The sequence below is a fragment of the Pristiophorus japonicus genome, chromosome 13 (genome assembly GCF_044704955.1).
Source record: "Pristiophorus japonicus isolate sPriJap1 chromosome 13, sPriJap1.hap1, whole genome shotgun sequence".
Classification (NCBI taxonomy): domain Eukaryota; kingdom Metazoa; phylum Chordata; class Chondrichthyes; family Pristiophoridae; genus Pristiophorus; species Pristiophorus japonicus.
Window position 1 is genome coordinate 173,984,664 of NC_091989.1, and position 24,734 is coordinate 174,009,397.

Sequence of the window (24,734 nt, forward strand, 5' to 3'; positions counted from 1 at the left end):
GAAAGAAATGCGGCATCAGGCAAACCCAATTGATGCCAACAATGTACATGTTTGACATAATTATATTTCATTTTTTTATCAAAAATAATTTCAGATGTGCATAAAGTAGAACTCTGAACAAAGATGTTTATTAAATGACAGAACACATCACAACCAAACTATTTACAAATATCTTTTTACAATTATTCCCCAATGTCATGTCTACCAACATTCTGCTGCTATTTGAAGTGATTCTGACCGCTGCATATTCTTATGAGAACAGACACCTGATTTAAAAAAAATTGACAACCTGTTGCCCATTTGGATTAAGATTTACTTATTTTGGTTTAAAATATATAACCTATTTTAATGCATCTCATTTTGAAATTAAATAAAGCTTAGTCTCTAGTTCTGATCACAAGTAAAACAGTTAAAGTAAAATTGTAAATGTGGACCATTGCCCAACGTGGATCTACCTTGAAGTGTCACAATAAAATGTGACCTGTGCATTCACAGCGCCCCTGCCCAGATGGTTCTGTTGGCAAAGATATTGCCCAGTCTAGAACTGACCAATGGAAACAGGTGCTAGGCACAATTTCTGGTCAGTCCTGTGTTAGCCAATCTCAAACAGATGGCAATAGGGAATTCCAACTGATCTCAGCATTCCAGGAGTTTAAAAAAATAAGACCCGCTAGATTGTGTATGTATATATATTATATACACACACACACACACGTGAACGTTGAATGATGCTTGGGTGTGAAGTCTCCCCCATTGAATAACCAGTCTACATAAAAAATAGGAGCAGGAGTAGGCCATTTGGCCCCTTGAGCCTGCTCCACCCTTCTATGAGATCATGGCTCATCTCCTACCTCAACTCCACTTTCCTGCACACATCCCTTGATTCTCTTAATATCCAATGATTCCCTCATTTGATGAATGACTGCTTGGATGAGGTATCAAAAGGTTGCTGGCAACTCTGGAAGCAAACCCCAGTATAAGTCACCAGCTTTTGCAGTGGGGCAGGAAAAAAAATAACTGTTCCTCTCTTTCCTCCTTTAAGACGCTTCTTAAAACCTACCTCTTTGGCCAAGCTTTTGGTAACCTGCCCTAATTTCTTCATGTGGCTTGGTGTCAAATTTTGCTTTATAATCACGCCTGTGAAACGCCTCGGGGCATTTTACTATATTAAATGCACTATACAAATTGTTGTTGAACTGTACAATATATGGGGTTTATAAACACAAACAAACCAAGTAGAGATCAGAAGTAACCACAAAAATTTATTACACACATGTAAACAAAACTTTTAAACAACTTTATATTGTGCAAATGCATGTCAAGCACATCCAGAGCAAGATTCCCAATTTCACAAGCAAGACTGGACTGCAATTCAGCCCCATCAAAATTGGAATGTCAGTCCTGCTCCAACAAATCTCCTTTGGACTGCATGTAGAAACCTTTAATGAGGTGATTATAATGAGGCTATATTATTCATCCAGTTAGATCTTCGTCATTAGTGACTTGGATAGCCCAATATCTAAACAGGTTTCCGCATCAAGTAATTGAGGCATGGAGACCAGCAAGGCTCGGGTTCAATTCCCCAGTCTGTGCCGAGTTAGTATTTTCAGTCCGGGTGATACAATTTATCTCCGCACCCCAAGGATTCGAAAGGAAAATTGGTTAAGAGTTTCCATTTCTGATTGCTATCCACTAAGTGAACATATGTGGATTGTATTGGGCTCACCGTCAAGTCTCGCATGAATTTACACTTGGGTGGAGCACTGGAGGGCACAGGGACACCCACAGGACAAAAGCTCAAACTCAAAAGTGTTTGCACGGTTTCAGTTTTAAACTGAGCTCAAGAAATGCAAGACAGTGCATTGAATTATTTCATACAGAAAACATCTCCTGGTGGAACAGGACTGGAAACAGCAGACTCGAGTACTGATTATTGGTTGTGGAGATCCAGTACCTTGAAGTAATTCAGATATTTGAAACTAGATCCAAAAATCAAGTAAAACGCAAGATTTCAGATAACGAAAGGGGAGCAGTGACCTATATGGGCTAAGAGCAAATGAATACGATGGAAAAATTTCACACATATGCAGTTTTCTTGCTAAGAAATTCTACCTTAAACCAGAGCTTACAGGTTAAAAACTGGTGGAGCTGGACCACTTTAGCACCCCAATCTCCCCTCACCCCAAAATGAAACTTAGCTACATGCTTCGCTTCGGCAGGCATGTAGGATGACCCTGCTTGCAGCAGAATGTTAATTATGCCCAATGATCTAATAGTCTGCTAAATTCTCATTACTTCCCTGCCTAAAATGGGAGCAATCATTGGCAAAAAAAAAAATACAACCTGGCAAGTGCAAGTCAAACTTGTTTACTAAGTGAAATAAAGTCCAAATGATAGTCAAAGCAGGGATTTAAACAAAAAGCCTCCCTAAACTTGACACACAGTCATTGTAGAGAGCCTGGCTTTTTTGGCAATTAAGGAATTAGTGGGCCTTGTTTCAAAAAGATCTGCAACTATAATATTGCAAGAGTAAGAGAAGATATACCCCCCCACCCTAAAAAACACAATGGCCTAGAAATTAGTCTCGACCCTGTATCGGATTGGCCCGGCCGCCGGTTATACACAGCACCTGATATTCAGGTCCACTGCAGTCAATGGAATTGAACATCAGTCACTGCATATCACAGCCGGCCGATGCAATACATCCAGAGACGAACTTCTAGGCCAATAGGTTTTCTTATGAAAATAAAAATACATACAATCTTCCAAAAAATATAAGAAAAGGTAGCTATTTTCTTGAACTTTACGGCTGACTTAATTCTTTCCAACCAAAGATTAGAAATAGACATTTATTATTTAACATTACATTACATCCCACTGGTTAAATACAGGAAGCTGACAGTATGCATGCTAACCCACTAACTTGGGCTTACATTAAAAGGTAAAGTTCACTGTAATGAAGCTTTGGTTGGATATCCCAAAATTATTTTATGTGCAACATTACCCGATTACGTTTCAATTTTTAAATATAAAACTGGACTGATTGTCAGAACTTAGAATTTCACAATATTGTAGTATACAAGGTGTGCCTGTTGGGGGAGAAATCAGATCTTAATGGGAAATTGATGGGAAAAGTAGACTTTTGGTATTCCTAAAGACCAACAGTAACAAAAGTAAAATCAGACAATTGCAGGAGGAGGAGCAAAGAAAGGGAAGTGAAGAATATTTTAAAAGCAAAAAGGGAGAAAAAGTACAACCTTCCTTTCTAGCCGTTTCTAAGAGGCAATTTGCTAAATGTCTAGAATAATTAGGAGTTTAAAATCCCTTGCATTTCTTTAAAAAAAAAATGTGTGGTTGGCAAAGCAGACTAGTGAAGCATAATTTTGATCAACTGGCGTCAGCAAGGGGTTGCCATGGGGTGAGACATTTGCTTTCTCAATGCTATTGCAAGAAAAAACTGCAATAGCACCATATTTCCATCTTTTGCAAGCCAAGATTGCAGGGATTGGGGGTGTTTCAGTATATGCAGGGAACCTCCCACACAGAAAAATGTTCGAAAACCAATGCTTTAAAGTTAATTTCAGAGCTGGATCAAGTATTCGGAGATATCACGACCTTTGTGGGGGTGGGGGAGGAAAGAGAGAGGGAGAGAAAATAACCAAATTTGTTAGTGAATTCTTTAACTCGTTGGTAGGTTATGGTTCCATGGATGCCACACTCTTTCGGCTGCATAGACCAATGGCTGTTATGTACCTTTAAGTCCAGACAAATAGTGTCAACAGGATATAACACCGCAAGGGGCAGCACAGCCGACCAAGCTCAATTCCCCCACTCCTGTAAAAGGAGAACCGAAAAATAGTAAGAAAAAAAATAAAATTATTCCTTTCCAATGTATAAACTCCCTATCCCCACAGGACATTATGCCAAAGGATATTTTTTTTTTTAAATTTAGAGGAATACGTGAACTGCTTCTCCTGAATAATTAAGATTGAAAGGTCAAGAAATAATGTCAACAATGCCACACCATTCACATTGTGCAAAATTTTGGTCAGCAGACATGGGGGAAATCTAAAGCTACATTACAGCACAGAAGAGGCAAGTTTTCCACAGGAAACATACAAGCATTTACAGAATGTCCTTGGACTATGGAGTCAAGGGACTGGCGTATCATGCCAGGCAGCCCTTTTGTCTGTTATTTTGAAATAGTTCTTCCCCTTTTCTGGAATACTGCTGAACATGGTTGAAATGGGAACGTCAGCAATCCCTAAAAAAAAACACAAAAATTGCCATGGTTATTATACCAGCAGAATTACTGCTACAAGTCTTCCATTACCAAACCTTCACTTTAGATATTCTACAAACTTTTGCCTTGTCACATTCAACCTGAACAAGCCAAACGTAGCAAATTAGAAGTGAGCTTTGCACCAATTTTAAAATCTAGAGAGACTCATTAACAAGTAGCAACTCAATAAAAGATCAGCAATAGAGCATCACTGATGCATAGCAGGTATTTTTTGTGAGAAATTCACAAATGAGGGTACTGGACATTTTCACGATAAAACTAGACTCTATATTTATGATTCTATACTAGTGATTATTGTAGGGATGACAGGAAAAATATAATAGGCAGACACAAGGCAATGAATAGGAGCACAGGATATACCTACCTAATGCTGGCAGTGCTCTCAACGATTCAAGAATATTTGGACTGGAAAATTTTGCAATACATCGGAACGGTTTTTTTCTGTCTGATAAAATCCCCATGTTGTGTTCATCCTTAAAGACCGTTTGTAACTGACCAGAAAAATACATTAGGTATTATAGTAAGTGATACAGTAACAATTGGCAAATGAACAGCAGTACTAAAATATCTTAAATCGATAAATCCTTTTCAGATTGAAACGGACTATTTCTGTTTTTTTTCATTTATAAAAGCTTTCCTCCAGACTGCACTAGAGGTGGAAATGAATCAGTCAGGGATTCCTACTCCTCATCACCCGTCAGTAATCCCTGCTGGAAACACATGTGGACAGAATTGACTGCGATGGTCCCCGTGGATGAATGGTTTGCCGCCAAGGATTACACCCAAATGCTCAACTGCACCCCAGCAAGAAATAAATGTCATCAGTGAAGTCGGGAAAAGAGAATAATAGAATGATTCTGTGTCGGTTGTTTGATCCAATTAGTCCCGCTCCCCTGCCCTTTCCAATAGCCATGCAAGTTTGCCGACCTTCCAGTATTTATCCAACTCCCTTTTGAAAGTTATTATTGAATCTGCTTCCACCACCCTTTCAGGCAGTGCATTCCAGATCACAACATCGCGCTGCATTAAAAAAAAATTCATCTCATCTCTGGTACTTTTGCCAATTACCTTAAAACCTTACCAGAAAGCGGACAAAAAAATAAAGTGGTGGTGGTGTTGGTCGAGGAATAAATGCTGGCCAAGACACTGGTAGACTCCCCTGGTCCTCTTCAAATTATGCCATGAGATCTTTTACCCTCCACCTGAACAGGTAGAGGAGACCTCAATTTAATGACTCATTTGAAAGACAGCATCTCAGGCTGTCAATACTGCCCTGCATTGAAGAGTCAGATTATTTGCTCAAGCCCTGTTGGGCCAAATGGCCTAATTCTGTGCTGTAAATGCTATGTAAAAAATGAGCGCCATCACTGACTGAGCCAAGCTGACAATCTCTAGAAATTATATTCTACAAAGTATATTATACAGCAGAAGGTTACATGGTTTTCCAATTGAGAAAGACTCACAGCCAAGCAATATATTGAAGGTCATAGTATATCAAATCAAAGCGAGACACTGCAGTGTCGTTCAATACACACCCTGTAGTGAACTTCCTCCAGTTTTGGTAATGACCCCTCTCCAAATGCTGCCAATGATAATCTTTTGACATCTTCTTTCTCTTTGAGATTTTCTACAGTGATTCTCTGATCTTGATTGGAGGGAAAAAGAGAAGGAAATGCTTAGATGAATATATAAACGTTAGTCAACATTCTGTCCAGATTAGAGACCAAGTGAATCATTTCTGCTATTCAGCAGAACACTATATACAAACCAGTTTTATCAGAGGAGCAACAAGCAGACTAGTTAAGAGCTGAAGTCCAATCTTGCTAAATGTTTGTTTTAAAAAGTCAATGGAAGCCCACTATGCTGGACAGCTGCAAGAAAGAAAAACTTGCTTTTATATAGCGCCTTTCACAACCATCGGACGGCTCAAAGCGCTTTACAGCCAATGAAGTACTTTTTGAAGTGTAGTCACAGTTGTAATGTGGGAAACGTGGCAGCCAATTTGCACACAGCAAATTGCACAATCCCACAAACAGCAATGTGATAATGACCAGATAATCTGTTTTTATGTTATGTTGATTGAGAGATAAATATTGGCCAGGACACCAGGGATAACTCCCCCACACTTCTTCGAAATAATGCCGTGGAATTTTTTAAGTCCAGCCGACATTTAAAGCCTCATCTGAAAGACAGCACCTCAGACAGTGCAGCGTTCCCTCAGTACTGCTTCTCCAACAATGCAGCATTCCCTCAGTACTGCACTGGAGTGTCAGCCTAAAGTTTTTGCTCAAGTCTCTGGAGTGGGACTTGAACCCACAACCTTCTGACTCAGAGGAGAGTGTAGTACACACAGAGCCACTAGCTGGCACTCAAATGTGGGGCCACTGCAAAAAAGAAAATCATCACACGCCTCCTACCCAATGTTCCCCATAATCTTTTTTTGGCTGTGCAATCCTGTGAACGGACTGTGTTGCCCACACAAAATTTTGCACATGTGCAAAATGTCCCATTGTGAAGCTGGCAAGCGACCCGTGTGGAACAGTAACATAGCTTCTAACCAATAACTTGTGTGGATGGATGTGCAGCATTCCACTGTTGCGTATACTTGATCTGTTTCGTCATAGATATATGGTATATAAAATTAACCCAAAGCTCAAGCTTGTCAGGAAGAGCATTTAATAAATTTACTGCCAGACTAAAAACTTCCATCCCCCAACGGCCAATAAACAGAGATTCTGCATAAAATAAATCTGTTGTTTACATGGCTAAAACTCTCCTCCACCACCTTCCCCAAAGAAAGCTTTTCCACAACAAAATCGCAGGACTTATTGCAATCAAGAATGAGGGTAAGGACACCTACAAATACAGAATTATAAACAAGCAACTCCTGCCCCAAAAAGTGTCAAACCTAAATACAACATTTTGAGCAATAGTAAAATGCTACCACTGCCTCCAGTGCAAAGCACTTCTCAAATGGCAAACCATCACATTCTACTTAAATCATTAGATTGCTGTCACAACATACGTGATTGTAACTGTGTTGAAATAATAAAATAAAACATTACCAGATTCCTGGCTGGTGTTTAGCGGTTGTAAAGATTTTCTGTGATGTGTAGAAAGTGCCTGAAATTAAAATAAATTAGAAGATAAAGCTCCAACATCCCAAATGCAACCACACCTTTATTTAAATAGCAACATTAACATAGAACAACTTCCCAAGATGCTTCACAGAGGAAGAAAGGTACAAATGCCAACTCCTTGTGGGAGAGATGACCAAAACATTGGTCGATGAGTTGGGTTTTGAAAAATCTTTTAAAGGCAGAAAGGGAGAGTTCTGGAGAATAGGGGCAAGACAGCTGAGAGTTTGCCAGTGGTGGTGGGAGGAAATGACGAGATATGGGAACTTGGCGGACAAATGTGATTAGGACTATTTTCTCACGCGGACAGTAAATACTGACAGACACTAAGGCAACAGGTCTGTTGGACTGTGGCTCTAACTGGAGGATGTAATAGCTGGCATCCTCCCTAATCTTGGACACTATGGTCACTGCTCCAGAGCAGAAATCAGTGCAATCCAAGACTACACGTGCAACGCTTGACTCACATCGGATAATTGGGTGGGAAAGGGAAAAAGGCACAACATTAACTTCCAAGTAATCAATCCAGCTCAAAGTCAAGGGACAGAGTCTGGTTTGCAATAAAAGTTTTACTGAGGGGAAAAGAATGCTTTGTGTTACCGGATTAAATCGTTTAAGAGCGATGTCTCGGAGGGAGTCCAAGCAACGGCCCCGAAGATCCATCTCTTTGAGCATGTTATGCTCAGTAGCAACAACCAGTGCCTGTAAAGCAAATGCAGCCAAATTAGAAACTTCCATTTTTAACACCGGTTCCTAGTAATAAGCACAAACCAAATTCTAAGCAAGGAGTGACACATAGAAACATAGAAAATAGGTGCAGGAGTAAGCCATTCGAACCTGCACCACCATTCAATATCGTGGCCGATCATTCCCTCAGTACCCCGTTCCTGCTTTCTCTCCATACCCCTTGATCCCTTTAGCCTTAAGGGCCATATCCAACTCCCTCTTGAATATATCCAATGAACTGGCATCAACAACTCTGCGGTAGGGAATTCCACAGGTTAACAACTCAGTGAATTAGTTTCTCCTCATCTCAGTCCTAAATGCCTTACCCCTTATCCTTAGATTATGTCCTCTGGTTCGGGAACATTCTTCCTGCATCTAACCTGTCCAGTCCCGTCAGAATTTTATATGTTTCTATGAGTTCCCATCTCATCCTTCTAAACTCCAGTGAATACAGGCCCAGTCGATCCAGTCTCTCCTCATACGTCAGTCCTGCCATCCCGGGAATCAGTCTGGTGAACCTTCCCTCAATAGCAAGAATGTCCTTCCTCAGATTAGGAGACCAAAACTGAACACAATCTTCCAGGTGAGGCCTCACTAAGGTCCTGTACAACTGCAGTAAGACCTCCCTGCTCCTATACTCAAATCCCCTAGCTATGAAGGCCAACATTTGCCTTCTTTACTGCCTGCTGTACCTGCATGCCAACTTTCAATGACTGATGTACCATGACACCCAGGTCTCGTTGCACCTCCCCTTTTCCTAATCTGCCGCCATTCAGATAATATACTCAAACTGTTTAATGCAGTCCAGCCAAACTCATGCCAAAGTTACATGGAAAGTAGAATACTGGAGTTTAGTTGTTTGAAAAGATTAACCTTTATTTTTTAAAAAAAAAAGCTGAGTTGGAGCTCCTTCAACTTAAAAAAAAAAATAATAAAAAATTCATACCCACAGGGAGAGCACACAAATCAGTTCAACAAATGGGTTAGGAACAAACAGTAAAAGTAGGAACCTTTTCAGCAAGTGCACTTGTAACCAATTCAAATCCAATTCTTGGATCATACACAAGCAATACAGGAAGAACCAAGGCAAACCTTTTCAGTCCAGGGCCCGTTGGAAGGCCACAAGAGGGTGCAATTCTTTTTCATCCATTGACTTATTTGCCCGATATTTCTATTGCAGTATACCAATTAACATTTTCTGCAATTTTCGCACTGCATTTCCAATACTACCTTTTAGAATATTAATCAGGGTCCCCAGGTGTGTCAGTATTTGCAGTAGGCTCCCCCCACATATCATCATAGGCAGAAGCGAGGATGTCTTGCTTCCACACCAAAAAGTTCACGGGTGCTTCAATGAAGGACCTAATATTCCAGATCCCGAACTACATCTTGATGTGTGGAAATACCTGTGCATGGATTTTTTGTGTGTGTGATGGCCGTTGCACACCAGCCACCACATGGGCTTGACAAAGCTAGGTCTTGGTCCAGTGGCAAGGATTACCCAAGATGACTGGAGACCGGCTCAGCTGCACGGACCTAATGCGCGCACATATCGCAGTGTGGGCTGGCCCATGCTGCCCCTGGGCCCTCGCCTCTCCTGGGCCCCGGTTACAGATGGTAGAGGAAACTAGGGGATCACACAACTCAAGTAGTTGGAGATAAGGAATAATAAGGGGAAAAAAGTCACTGGTGGGTGTAGTCTATAGGCCCTCTAACAGTAGCAACTCTATTGGTCGGAGCAGAAACCAGGAAATAGTGGAGGCTTGTAAAGGGAACAATAATCATGGGTGATTTTAACCTCCATATCGATTGGACAAATCAAATTGGTCAGGGGAGCCTTCATAGAGTGCATAATGGACGGGCTCCTTGAGCAGTATGTAACAGAGCCAACCAGGGGGCAGGCTATCTTAGATCTGGTCCTGTGTAATGAGACAGGATTAATAAGCAATCTCCGAGTAAAGGATCCCCTTGGTATGAGTGATCATAACATGGTTGAATTTCAAATTCAGATGGAGGGTGAGAAAGTTGGATCTCAAACTAGCGAACTAAGCTTAAATAAAAGGAGACTATGAAGGTATGAGGGCAGAGTTGGCTAAAGTGGACTGGGAAAATAGATTAAAGCGTAGGACGGTTGACGAACAGTGGCGTACATTTAAGGAGATATTTCACAACTCTCAAGAAAAATATATTCTAATGAGGAGGAAAGGGTGTAAGAGAAAAGATAGCCATCCGTGGCTAACTAAAGAAATAAAGGACAGTATCCAATTAAAAACAAGGGCATACAAAGTGGCCAAAACTAGTGGGAGGACAGAAGATTGGGAAGCTTGTAAAAGCCAGCAAAGAATGACTAAAAAAATGATTAAGAAAGGGAAGATAGACTATGAAAGTAAACTAGCACAAAATATAAAAACAGATAGCAAGAGTTTCTATATGAAAAGGAAGATTGGCGAAAGTAAATGTTGGTCCCTTAGAGAACGAGACTGGGGAATTTGTAATGGGGAACATGGAGATGGCAAAAACTCTGAACAAATATTTTGTATCAGTCTTTACGCTATCAGTCAGACACTAACAATATCCCAACAGTGGATAGTCAAGGGGCTCTTGGGGGGGGGGGGGGGGGGTAAAGAGGAACTTAACACAATCACTAATGAGGTGGTACTCAGTAAGATAATAGAACTAAAGGCGGATAAATCCCCTGGACCTGATCGCTTGCATCCTAGGGTCTTGAGAAGTAGCAGCAGGGATTGTGGATGAATTGGTTGTAATTTACCAAAATTCCCTGGATTCTCAGGAGGTCCCAGCAGATTGGAAACTGCAAATGTAATGCCCCTATTTAAAAAAAGGAGTCAGGCAAAAAGCAAGAAACTATAGACCAGTTAGCCTAACATCTGTGGTTGGGAAAATGTTGGAGTCCATTATTAAAGAAGCAGTAGCAGGACATTTGGAAAAGCATAATTCGGTCAGGCAGAGTCAGCATGGATTTATGAAGGGGAAGTCATGTTTGACAAATTTGCTGGAATTCTTTCAGGATGTAACGAACAGGGTGGATAAAGGGGAACCAGTGGTTGTGGTGTATTTGGACTTCCAGAAGGCATTTGACAAGGTGCCACATAAAAGGGTACTGCATAAGATAAAAGTTCATGGAGTTGGCAGCAATGTATTAGCATGGATAGAGGATTGGCTAACTAACAGAAAACAGTCGGGATAAATGGTTCATTCTCGGGTTGGCAATCAGTAACTAGTGGGGTGCCACAGGGATCAGTGCTGGGACCCCAACTATTTACAATCTATATTAACGACTTGGAAGAAAGGACAGAGTGTAACGTAGCCAAGTTTGCTGACGATACAAAGATGGGAGGAAAAGCAATGCATGAGGACACAAAAATCTGCAAAAGGACAGACAAGCTAAGTGAGTGGGCAAAAATTTGGCAGATGGAGTATAATGTTGGAAAGTGTGAGGTCATGCACTTTGGCAGAGAAAAAAAAATCAAAGAGCAAGTTATTATTTAAATGGAGAAAGATTGCAAAGTGCTGCAGTACAGCGGAACCTGGGGGTACTTGTGCATGAAACACAAAAGGTTAGTATGCAGGTACAGCAAGTCATCAGGAAGCCAGTGGAATCTTGGCCTTTATTGCAAAGGGGATGGAGTATAAAAGCAGGGAAGTCTTGCTACAGTTATACAGGGTATTGGTGAGGCCACACCTGGAATACTGCGTGCAGTTTTGGTTTCCATATTTACAAAAGGATATACTTGCTTTGGAGGCAGTTCAGTGAAGGTTCATTAGATTGATTCTGGAGATGAAGGGCTTGACTTATGAGGAAAGGTTGAGTAGGTTGGGCCTTGACTCATTGGAATTCAGAAGAATGAGAGGTGATCTTATCGAAACTTATAAGATTATGAGGGGGCTTGACAAGGTGGATGCAGAGAGGATGTTTCCACTGATAGGCGAGATTAGAACTAGGGGGCATAATAGAATAAGGGGCCACCCATTTAAAACTGAGATGAGGAGGAATATCTTCTCTGAGGGTTGTTAATCTGTGGAATTTGCTGCCTCAGAGAGCTGTGGAAGATGGGACATTGAATAAATTTAAGACAGAGATAGACAGTTTCTTAACCGATAAGGGAATAAGGGGTTATGGGGAGCAGACAGGGAAGTGGAGCTGAGTCCATGATCGGATCAGCCATGATCGTATTAAATGGCGGAGCAGGCTCGAGAGGCCGTATGGCCTACTCCTGCTCCTATTTCTTATGTTCTTATAAGTACCTACACTATACTTAGTTTTTAACCTTTTGAAATAAGAAACCAGCTAGTTCAGTGAAGGAACAAAGATCCATAATGACCTAACTTGAGCTCAATGGGCTGTTCCTATAGTTTAAGTTATATTCTTTGGGAGACGAGTTTAAAAATAAAACTTTAGAAAACTGCATGAACTGGCTTACTGGCAGAGATGGGTAGAGGCAAGGGCAGAAATGGTACAGTATAGGATTTGTTTTTTTTTAAAAAAGGGGCAGGGGAGGGGGTGGAAATGGAAAACACAACAGTCTACTGACCAACATAATGCAGATAAAATCAAAGCAGTGCCTTTTTACCTGAGAAATAAACACTCTGTACTGTGCAGCAAGATTAGACATGAAGACATAAGGAGTCTGCGGGTAGTACACTGCGTATGTTGCCCTTAGCTGGTTAGGTGGGGAGTGCCGTTTGCCCCAAGCGATTCGGATCCAAACTGCTTCCCCACGTTGTAAAATGTTGACTGTGACCTATGGGAGGAAAAATAAATTGTAATTCAAATTAAAATATAGTTAACAGCACTATTTAAAATCAATGGAGATGTTACAAAAATGACAGTCTGCAATACGCCAGTGAGCACAGCATAAACCTAAATGGATAGGGGCCAACAGCTTGCTGGAGTGAAACAAGATCGAAGTTCATAGGACATTGTAAGAGCTTGTGCTTTGTAAAAGGAAAGCGACAATTTAACCCATCTGTTATAGCTTCACCCAGTCATCCACTTGTTCCAGGATCTTGGGTTATTCAATGCATCTGCAAACAACCCAGAACATTGGACAGAAGTTTGATTTGACAATAATGCTAGTTAGGAAGTTTTATTTTTTTAAATGCTGGAATTACACATTGAACTGAAAGTTCTGATGAACCCCACAGGTTTTTAAAAATTACTGACAGACCTGCTGTGTACCGCCAGCATTTCCTCTTTATATTTTGAAGGTTTCTGGCAGTTACTTCTCCCCGACCATTGTCTCAGTTTTAATTTCATCATGCAAATGTGCATTGGGCTGGATTTTTGCGAAAATGGTAGTTTTACGGCAAAATTATCGTTTTCGCTGCACCACCATTCTTCGGCCTAACTTTTGGCATTTACTGAATCAGTAAAATAGGCGTTGCATGAGGATTCACGGCGCAAACCGCGAGTTTCGGCAACTTTAGTCCAGGGCCGGTAGCGTTGCAAGAGAGGTCTTTGGGTGGGGGGGGGGGGGTGGGGGAATTTCCCTCCCCAAAAAACATTCACAAGACTCTCAGAAAATACTTACCTATATCGCTGCAAAATAATTTAAAAATAAAAATGTTAACGTGCCTTTTTGTAGGCCTTCATACTTACCGCTGCTGGCAGGGCTGTACCGACAGGTTTGACCCGGTCGGTATTCTGGGTGCGGCAGAAGGGTTGGGAGTGTGCTGAAAGTAGGACGCAAACGCAATTTGCATCGTTGCACGTCGGCGCACCTCTCCCCGGCGGTACGTGGAAGCACCGCCACAAAGAGGTCGATGATCGGGTTTTCACCGCGGAGGGTCAAATCGCGGCAAAAACCCAGTCGCAAACACGGCAAAAATCCAGCCCCATCGGCTTGGTTCAGTTGGGAGCACTCAGATGGATCAAAAGATCATAGATGAAGTCCCACCCAGGATTTAACATAAAACCTAGAAACTTCCATGCAGCACTGTCCCTGGAGTTGAGGAGAATGCTTTTAAGATTCCATGCCACTATTTGAAGTGCAGGATGTAGTGTCTGCCCTCAACTAACAATCAAAAAATGATGTTGATTAGTCATTCACCTTTTTGCTCTTTCTGGGATGGTTACTGATGCATAATGGACACCGAGTTTGACTGCATAACAGTGACCACCAATGTTCCCTCCAAGTTGCGTGGCCGCGCAGCTATTTGCCGGTTCCGCACAGCCTGGGACCAGCTTTCTTAATGTTAAGTTGCGCAAACTGTGAATTGGCCATGCAGCCCCTTAAAAAGGGTGGCGCAACCAAAAACAAGACATTGGTCACATTTCCCAAATTACAACAGTGACTGCACCCGAAAAATACTTAATTGGCTGTAAAGCGCTTTGAGTCATCCGGTGGTCGTGAAAGGCGCTACATAAATGCAAGTCTTTTTTTATATATAACATTGTGGATATGTTACTGGACTAGTAATCCAGAGGTCTGGACTAATGATCCATAGGAGCTCAAATCTCACCACAGCAGCTGGGGAATTTAAATTTTCAATTAAATAAATCTGGAATAAAACATTAGTATCAGTAATTGTGACCATGAAACTACCAGATTGTCATAAAAATCCATCTGGTTCACTAATGCCCTTTAGGGAAAGAAGTCTGCCGTCCTTACCCAATTTGGCCTATACGTGACTCTAGAACCACAGCAATGTGGTGGACTCTTAACTGAAATGGCAGCTCACCACCACCGTCTCAAGGGCAATTAGGAATGGGCAATAAATGCTGGCCTTCACAGTGACACACACATCCAGTGAAAGAATTTTTAAAAACATCTCAAAAACAAGTGCTTTACAAAGAGAAAAGACTAAGTGTAGTCACTGTTGTAATGTAGGGAAACGCAGTAGTCAATTTACACACAGCAAGCTCCCACAAACCGTGGGATTATGTGATAATGACCAGATAACGATTGAGGGATAAATATTGACCAGGACACCGGGGACATACAAGATTCATAGAAACATATAAGATTCTGACGGGACTGGACAGGTTAGACGCGGTTAGAATGTTCCCGATGTTGGGGAAGTCCAGAACCAGGGGACACAGTCCAACGATAAGGGGTAGGCCATTTAGGACTGAGAGGAGGAGAAACTTCTTCATGCAGAGAGTTGTTAACCTGTGGAATTCCCTGCCGCAGAGAGTTATTGATGCCAGTTCATTGGATATATTCAAGAGAGATCCCCTTACGGCTAAGGGGATCAAGAGGTATGGAGAGAAAGCAGGAAAGGGGTACTGAGGGAATAATCAACCATGATCTTATTGAATGGTGGTGCAGCCTCGAAGGGGCGAATGGCCTACTCCTGCACCTATTTTCTATGTTTCTATGTAATTCCCCTGCTCTTTTTCGGAAAGTGCCATGGGATTTTTTACGTCCATCTGAGGGAGCAGACGAGGCCTCAATTTAACACCTCATCCGAAAGATGGCACCTCCAACACTGCACTGGAGGATCAGCCTAGATTTTTGCGCTCAAATCGCTGGAGTGGGACTTCATCCCACAACCTTCTGACTCAGGAGAGAGTGCTACCAACTGAGCCACAGCTGACACGCTTTGACAATGTAATAATATAAATTTATATAGTCTCTTAACATTGCACTTGCTAAAACATATCCAAAATTGTGTTCTGGCTGAGGGAGGTAAAGACAGTTATTCCTCAATTTTTGCAACTTACATTTCTGATGAGCATTTTAAGATTTCTTTCAAATGTTTTTCTGAAGTCTCCAAAATCAAATAAGTTTGCTTCCTTGCCACCTGAAAAGTAATTAAGCAATTTTGAATCAGCATACTGCAACAGAAAGGAAGCAGATACTAAATGCTGTGAATTGAAGTGGGCATAGCAAAGTGAAGGATGATTTACGTACCTTTTGAGCTAAACATTTGATAGGAATTCCATTTTCTCTTCTGAGGGTTCGCACTATTATCTGAAGACGGATACCGTTCAGAAAATAAAACACAACTTAAACATCTTGTGAACAGAATCGGAGAAAGTTGAAATTTTGGGTTGTAATGCTATCGTCTCGTCAGGTGCTCATGGCCTGTGTAATTCCTGCATTTTCTGTTTAGATTTTAGATTTCCAGCATCCAGTGTTCCTGGATTCTCTGGCCATATTGATTAAAGTTACTAGTTCTTTGCAGATGAATAGTCCCACTCTACCAACAAGTTTCTCATCAAATTTCACAAAGAGATGTAGCACCTTGACGATGAATGGTATTCAATCGTTCTGCTAAAATATAGCAATCATTGGCTTGTAGACATCCATTTTTGCATAACATACAAGCCATACAAAATGAAACAAGTTTAATGAATTAAGCTGGAAATATAATAAATCTTATGATCGCCAGCATGTCTGCCTGACCTCAGGTTTGGCCAACAACTATTCTGAATGTAAGTTAGCATCAAATTCTATACCAATTTCTATTACATTCTTACAAAACACATTATACAGAGCAAGCATATTAATCATTCTTTGTTACTTCCATTCGTATACAATTACAGGCAGATTAGGAAAAGGGGAGGTGCAACGAGATCTGGGTGTCATGGTTCATCAGTCATCGAAAGTTGGCATGCAGGTACAGCAGGCGGCGAAGAAGGCAAATTGTATGTTGGCCTTCATAGCTAGGGGATTTGAGTATAGGAGCAGGGAGGTCTTACTGCAGTTGTACAGGGCCTTGGTGAGGCCTCACCTGGAATATTGTGTTCAGTTTTGGTCTCCTAATCTGAGGAAAGACGTTCTTGCTATTGAGGGAGTGCAGCGAAGGTTCATCAGACTGATTCTCGGGATGGCTGGACTGACACATGAGGAGAGATTGGACCAACTGGGCCTTTATACATTGGAGTTTAGAAGGATGAGAGGGGATCTCAGAAACATACAACATTCTGATGGGGCAGGACATTTAGGACTGAGATGAGGAGAAACTTCTTCACAGAGTTGTTAACCTGTGGAATTCCCTGCCGCAGAGTTGTTGATACCAGTTCATTGGATATATTCAAGAGGGAGTTAGATATGGCCCTTGCGGCTAAAGGGATCAAGGGGTATGGAGAGAAAGCAGGAAAGGGGTACTGAGGTGAATGATCAGCCATGATCTTATTGAATGATGGTGCAGGCTCGAAGGGCCGAATGGCCTACTCCTGCACCTATTTTCTATGTTTCGATTAACAACGGTCACAAAAGCTAAAACCTCAAGATTGCAACCTTCATTTCACAAACCTTTCAACATGAACAACAAACAGATTCAATGTCTTTTTCTATTAATGTGAAGCTTTCTTAGATACTTCCCCCACTCATGTTTCTTTTTTACCTGCTAGTATTACCCCCGCCCGCCCAACCCACCCAAAAATGTGGACGCTTCTTGATGGAGTGATGCTCCATGGGCAATGCCAGTTATCCTGGAAGATATACTCTCAAGAGCTCATTTGTGAGGCTAAATAGTGAATGTTGACAGGCTATTTAACATCAACGCCACCTTCCTGAACCCAGCTCAGCGCTAAAGCCAATTGTGGTATCCAAATTACAAAAGGTGAAATCAGCCAGCTGCAAAAAGAGACTCAGGAGTGAATGTGAAGCCTACTGATCTAAATGGTTCTTCAACTCAAGTCTTAACCAGCCATTGGGTGATTTATTCGCGTTCTAACACGTCAAATGGTTTAAACATTTACATAAACTAACTAGTAATATCAAAACTATAAAAACAAAATTCAAAATTGGAACGCTGAATGTCAAGATCCTTTCGAAAACTACAATTGGATTCTTCACCTATTTGGATTCTGTGCTTATTCCTCCATTAAACAATTAACATTTCTTTTGATAACATTTCAAACAGAATGCAAAGCTAGCATCTTGCATGAGTGCGAAGCAGAAACAGATCCCCGTATGTTAATAAGTATAGAAAGGTCTGATCGCGACTGTTAAATTTAATCATTGAATAGAATCACAGAAATTTACGGCACAGGAGGTCATTCGGCCCATTATGTCTGTGCCGGCCGAAAAAGAGCTATCCTGCCTAATCCCACTTTCCAGCTCTTGGTCCATAGCAGATTATGGTTCTTCAAGTGCATATCCAAGTACTTTTTAAATGTGATGAGAGCTTCTACGTATACAACCCTTCCAGGCAGTGAGTTCCAGACTCCCAACACACTCGGTGAAAAAGGCTCTTCAACTCAATCCTTCTACCAATTACTTTAAATCTATGCCCCCTGGTTATCGAGCTCACTGCTAAAGGAAATAGGTCCTTCCTATCCATTCTATCTAGGCCCCTTAATAACAATAATCTAGAATTTAATAGTAAAAGTTCTGCTGCAAATTGGTTACAAAAAAAAAAGCCATTCCTAATGTGCAATGAAAAAGATAGCAATACTTACAAATAATCTCTAAATCTGCTACTTGTTTTAGGGTTACTCCATTGTCCTAGAATAAATTTTAACAAATGCATCAATAAACATTTTTTAAAAAGCTATAAAATGTTCAAAGCCATCGAAAAACAGCAGCAAACTATTCTGTTCTGTAAACCAAAGAAGTTAGCATGCAATATTGTGTCACCATAAAATGTACATGCGCTCGCTTAAAAAGAAACAGCACTTTTCAATATTTTATAAATGGGCAAATTCAAAATGCTGGTTCTAAAATATTCAAATGTATTCTCTGCCAAAAGTGCAGTCAAGGTTTCCTGAAGAGACTGCTAAGGGGTTCCTTCCACTGAGAAGAGGAGAAAATCAAAACACGAGTTAATGCCAGAGAAGCCATGTATTGATGAGGAGATTAACAAGGCACACAAATTAATTTGGTTAAATAGATCCTTTGCTCCAGACTCAGCGGTTCAATTTTTATTCTCTCTTGTACAAAAGTTATGCTTTTGCAACAAGCCTCAACAGTGGCAATTTCCATTCGTACTCATTCTTTGACCTGTTGTCTTGACTATGATCACAAGGAATCCTGGAGTGCAGAATGGATTTGAGAGGTGGGAACGCAAAAACTCCACATCATCACACTGGCCTGTACTCCCAGTTTAAAAGCAAGTCAAATTGAACATAAACAAAAGCACATTTCAGCTTCAACTCATCTTACTAATGGTTTTAGGTTATCTAGAATACATTTTTAATTGTCTTCTCTTCTCTGCTGAAGGTAGTGCCTCATAGTAGGGCACAAGTTAGCAGCCCGCTGTTAACTGCAACCAATGGCCATCCTCAATGTCTGGTAGGCCATTTTACCATGGGAGAATACAACAATTAAACCTGATCCTTGTCTCACCCAATACAATCAAGAACAGGACCCTTAATTAGTTTTTCTGTTCCTCACTCAGAGAGCAAGTTCAACTACAGTGTGTCCTTGCCACTGCTCTTGCAGGCAGCAACTATCTCATCACAGATAAGGGATTGTTCTTGTCTGGATAAGTCAACACCACACAGTACAACAAATTTGCATCCAGAACCACTAAAGAAATGCTTGCAAAACAATTTTCAATGTTTGATAATACAGCACTGCACATCAGAGTGGTAAATTCCCTATTATCCACAGCATGTTTCAAAACTCAAGCCATTCCATTAAGAGAGGGGCCATGCACACAAGCCATTCTTGGTCACTCTTGTGCATCTCCCAACAACTAATCCTGGGCAGCATTGCTGGAATCAATTTCTTGGGAAAGGCGTGAAGAATGAGATGTCAAAAAATAAAATACACAACTACTGTAATCGGCCCATGTTTGGTTAGGAAAGGCTAAAGGACAATTACAGAAATCCCTGCTATCTCTTACTTATAAAATCGGATGCTAATTTATCAGTCGCCCACGAGTCATTTTGTAAACATTGTACAATACCTTACAAAGTTCAACCAACTGCAAAATCAGTTCTTTGCGTGTATTTTTGTGGAAGCTCACTCTCTGTAGTTCTCTTTTGGATAGAAAATCCCAGGCCTTCAGCAACTTGGGGAAATCAACCATTCGAATCCACGAAAGCACCTTAATCAGGTATTCAATCCCATCCATCTCCAGGCACCTTTATAATAGTACATTAAAAAAACATTACTGAAATTGTATTGTGGAGGAGAAAACAAACAATAGGCCTTAAGGTGTCAGTCGTGGCTAAGTGGCAGCACTCTCACCTCGGAGTTAAGAGCTTGTGTGTCAAATGCTATTCTATTAGCTATTGAAAGTTAAAACCACACATTTAAATCATAAACTAGCGAGGGGGGTATGGATGACTGATAAACTGTGCAACTATTGATAACCTGCTACACCAGAATCGAGTGGTCCAACTATGACACAGCCTTTCCAAGGAGACAGTGGAAGCAGATAGTTCTGATTAATTCAAATTAGATAAGATTTCTTTCAGAAAATATATATTTTGGATACAGTACAAGTAATTTGAGACAGGAAGTACATCATGCTTGGGAGGAACAGGTGACTTTGGACCCCAATGCTCTCCATCACTGGAGTTTTCCTCACACCATGTCTGGGTTTGTTTTAGACTATGATAGAAATCGATTAGTATGATTTGTCAATAACTCCATTATCATTGTAGCATGTGACAACTAGAATAGTAAATGGGGGGGGGGGGGGGGGGGGTAAGAACATAAGAAATAGGAGAGAGTAGGCCATATGGCCCCTCGAGCCTGCTCCGCCATTTAATACGATCATGGCTGATCCGATCATGGCTGGGTGGAATTCCAGACAAGAGGGCTCAACATTAAAATTAGAGCTAGGCCAGGGGTGATGTCAAGAAACACTTCCTTCACACAAAGGGTACTGGAAATCTGGAACTCTCTCTCCCAACAAATTGAGTCTAGTGAATTGAGATTGATAGATTTTTGTTAGGTAAGGGTATTAAGAGATATAGGTATCCCACTGGGAACCTGCCTAAAGTATGCCCATATAACCCAACTGCAGAAAAATCAGCACAAGTCATGGGTCAGGTGCAAAGTCCATCTGATCAACTGCAGGTTGGGATTCCACCAGTGAAAACCACAGCCTATTTTAGCTACCTGGAGCTACATGTATACTCAAAAGGCACAGTTAAGAAGATATCCTTGTTATAATTACATTTCCTAAAGCATATATAATGGACTGACTATATCATTCAGTAACTTTCTCTTCTCTCAGGAGACAAATATGTTTAACATTAACATTTCTCAATGTCTCAAGTAGGCAGAGTCATGTGTGCCCCTGTACTTTTCTCTGCTTCAAATATTTATTAAATTTCTCCTTAAAAGATGCCATGCTCTCTGCTTCAAACACTCCTTGTGGCAAAGCATTCCATACTCCAACTCTTTGCATAAAGAAATTTCACCAACCTCACTCAATGATATGAATACCCCTCATCACTAACTCCCCAACCAGAGGAAATAGTATTTTCCTCTTAATTATCAAAACACTTCATAATTTTAAAACCCCTTAAATCTTCCTTTAGCCTTCTCTGCTCCAGTGGAAATAGTCTCAACAGCTCATGTTTCTCCTCATAACTATAGCTGGAAGTCATTCCAGCCATCATGTCTGCACTAGCCAAAGAGCTATCCAGTCTAATCCCATGTTCCAGTTCTTGGTTTGCAGCTTTGTAGATTACAGCACTTCAAGTGCATATCCAAGTACTTTTTAAATGTGCTGAACATTTCTTGCCTCTACCATCCTTTCAGGCACTGATTTACAGCCCCCCACCACCCTCTCAGTGAAAAAGGTTCTCCTCAACCCTGCTCTGAACCTTCCACCAATTACTTTGTTCCAAAGCACCACACAGCCACTGAAATGTTCTTGGTGCAGTACCTGCTCTAATGTAGAGAAACCTAACAGCATTTGCACACAGAAAGCTCCCACAAACAGAAATGTAATAATGACCAGATAAATCATTTTACCAATGTTAGTTTATAGATAAATATTGTCCCAAACATCAGAGAGTACACCCTGGATCTTCTTCACATGGGACCTTTCACCAGAGAGAGCAGACAAGACCTCGGTTTAACATTGAAGGTTGGCATGCAGGTGCAGCAGGCGGTTAAGAAAGCAAATGGCATGTTGGCCTTCATAGCAAGGGGATTTGAGTACAGGGGCAGGGAGGTGTTGCTACAGTTGTACAGGGCATTGGTGAGGCCACACCTGGAGTATTGTGTACAGTTTTGGTCTCCTAACCTGAGGAAGGACATTCTTGCTATTGGAGGGAGTGCAGCGAAGGTTCACCAGACTGATTCCCGGGATGGCGGGACTGACCTATCAAGAAAGACTGGATCAACTGGGCTTGTATTCACTGGAGTTCAGAAGAATGAGAGGGGACCTCATAGAAACATATAAAATTCTGACGGGGTTAGACAGGTTAGATGCAGTAAGAATGTTCCCAATGTTGGGGAAGTCCAGAACCAGGGGTCACAGTCTAAGGATAAGGGGTAAGCCATTTAGGACCGAGATGCGGAGGAACTTCTTCACCTAGAGAGTGGTGAACCTGTGGAATTCTCTACCACAGAAAGTTGTTGAGGCCAATTCACTAAATATATTCAAAAAGGAGTTAGATGAGGTCCTTACTGCTAGGGGGATCAAGGGGTATGGCGAGAAAGCAGGAATGGGGTACTGAAGTTGAATGTTCAGCCATGAACTCATTGAATGGCGGTGCAGGCTAGAAGGGCCGAATGGCCTACTCCTGCACCTATTTTCTATGTTTCTATGTAACATTTCTTTCAAAAGACAGCACCTCCGGCAGTGCAGCACTGTCAGCCTACATCAAGTGCTCAAATCTCTGGAGCAAGTCTTGAACCTTCTAACTCAGCGGCGAGGGTGCTGCCAACCGAGCACAGCTGACACCTTATAAAAGATATAAAATCAGTGATGCACTATATACAAAGATAACCAACACTATGAGACACCTTTATGTTACAAAATAAGCGGGCAGCACTCTCAGCTCAGTCAGGTGATGAGTGCAGAGACTCCACTCCAGCGACTGGTGCACAACTACCGAGACTGACACTCCCAGTGCAGTGCTGAGGGGGTGCCACACTGTCAGAGGTGCCGTCTTTCAGATGGGACGTTAAAACTATCCGTCTGCCCACTCAGATATAAAAAAAAAATCCTGAATAGTGGGAACTAGTCAAGAAAGGGAGGATGGGGGAACAGTGACCCTCGGAATTCTGGGACACAACATTTTATCCCTGAAATCAACATCACTAAAACAAAAAACAGATGATCTGGTCATTGTTGTGGGATCTTGCTGTGCGCATATTGGAAAGGGGCTTTGGGGACGTCCTGTGGTGGTGAAAGGCGCTATAGAAATGCAAGTCTCGACAGATGTCACAAATCTCCACAACAGGTCGGCCCTGGGGAGTTTTCCCGTGACAAGGACCAGGAGAGGCTGAGGATTTAAAAATATATTTTGACCTGCAATAAGTTTAAAGCGTGCCAAGGGAAAAACAAACAGTGCCGAAGACTGGAATTTATCGCCATCGCCGCCGCCCGCGGGCTGTATTGTCTGTCACGACAACCCGGGAGCACAGTGCCTTACCTCACAACGCGCGCCCCGAACCACCCGGCCCCGCCAAAAGCCTTTATTTAAAAACAGCCAATCAGCGGCGCGGCCGTTAGCCTGGCCCCTGCGCCCCTCCTCCCAGCACAGCGCCACCCGCCTTGGCGAGGCGGGAATGCAGCTGCCTGCTGCAAAACTTAACAATGAAACAGAAAATTGCAGCAGATACTCAGCATCTTGTTGGGGCAGCACCTATCTCTGAGTGGTGGTGAGGATCAAAGACTTGTCATTTTTTTCTGTGTGTGTGTGTGTGTATTTGTCCCTGGGATATCACCCATCCCTGATTGCCCTTGAGAAGGTGGCGGTGAGCCGCCTTCTTGAACCGCTGCAGTCCGTGTGGTGAAGGACCATGTACAGCAGACGCCTCAAGTCGCTGGGGAAACGACACCAACGATGTCTCCGCAAGATCCTGCAAATCCCCTGGGAGAACAGACGCACCAACGTTAGCGTCCTCGACCAGGCTAACATTCTCAGCATTGAAGCACTGACCACACTCGATCAGCTCCACTGGGCAGGCCACGTAGTCCGCATGCCAGACACGAGACTCCCAAAGCAAGCGTTATACTCGGAACTCCTTCACGGAAAATCAGCCAAAGGTCGGCGGCGGAAATGTTTTAAGGACACCCTCAAAGCCTCCTTGATAAAGTGCAACATCCCCACTGACACCTGGGAGTCCCTGGCCAAAGACTGCCCTAAGTGGAAGAAGTGCATCTGGGAGGGTGCTGAGCATCTCAAGTCTCGTCGCCGAGAGCATGCAGAAACCAAGCGCAGGCAGCGGAAAGAGCATGCAGCAAACCAGTCCCAACCAACCTTTCCCTCAATGACTGCCTGTCCCACCTGAGACAGGGACTATGGCTCTCGTATTGGACTGTACAGTCACCTAAGAACTCATTTTTAGAGGGAAAGCAAGTCTTGCTTCCGAGGGACTGCCTATGATGATATGATGATTAAGGTACTCCCACAGTGCTGTCAGGGAGGGAGTTCCAGGATTTTGACCCAGCAACGATGAAGGAACGGCCGATATATTTCCAAGTCGGGATGGTTTGTAACTTGGAGGGGAACT

At 42.0% G+C, this 24,734-nt stretch overlaps 1 protein-coding gene across 3 annotated transcripts; it reads right to left on the bottom strand.

Annotated features, from left to right (window-relative positions):
- Nucleotides 1-147: 147 nt before the first annotated feature.
- On the bottom strand, nt 148-23,677 carry cenpn (centromere protein N). 3 transcript variants are annotated; one of them, XM_070898276.1, is made up of 11 exons: nt 23,651-23,677; nt 19,993-20,170; nt 18,542-18,587; nt 16,044-16,103; nt 15,854-15,933; nt 12,759-12,929; nt 8,041-8,142; nt 7,369-7,426; nt 5,839-5,948; nt 4,668-4,794; nt 148-4,264 (listed from the first exon to the last, which is right to left on the bottom strand). In XM_070898276.1, the coding sequence occupies exons 2-11, from the start codon at nt 20,158-20,160 to the stop codon at nt 4,152-4,154; spliced, it is 1,035 nt and encodes a 344-aa protein (XP_070754377.1). In that variant the 5' UTR covers nt 20,161-20,170; nt 23,651-23,677; the 3' UTR covers nt 148-4,151. The 3 variants fall into 3 exon arrangements, with proteins under 3 accessions (XP_070754377.1, XP_070754378.1, XP_070754379.1); XM_070898277.1 differs by lacking the exon at nt 23,651-23,677 and adding an exon at nt 23,527-23,625; XM_070898278.1 differs by lacking the exon at nt 23,651-23,677 and adding an exon at nt 22,020-22,115.
- Between the last annotated feature and the right edge of the window lie 1,057 nt (nt 23,678-24,734).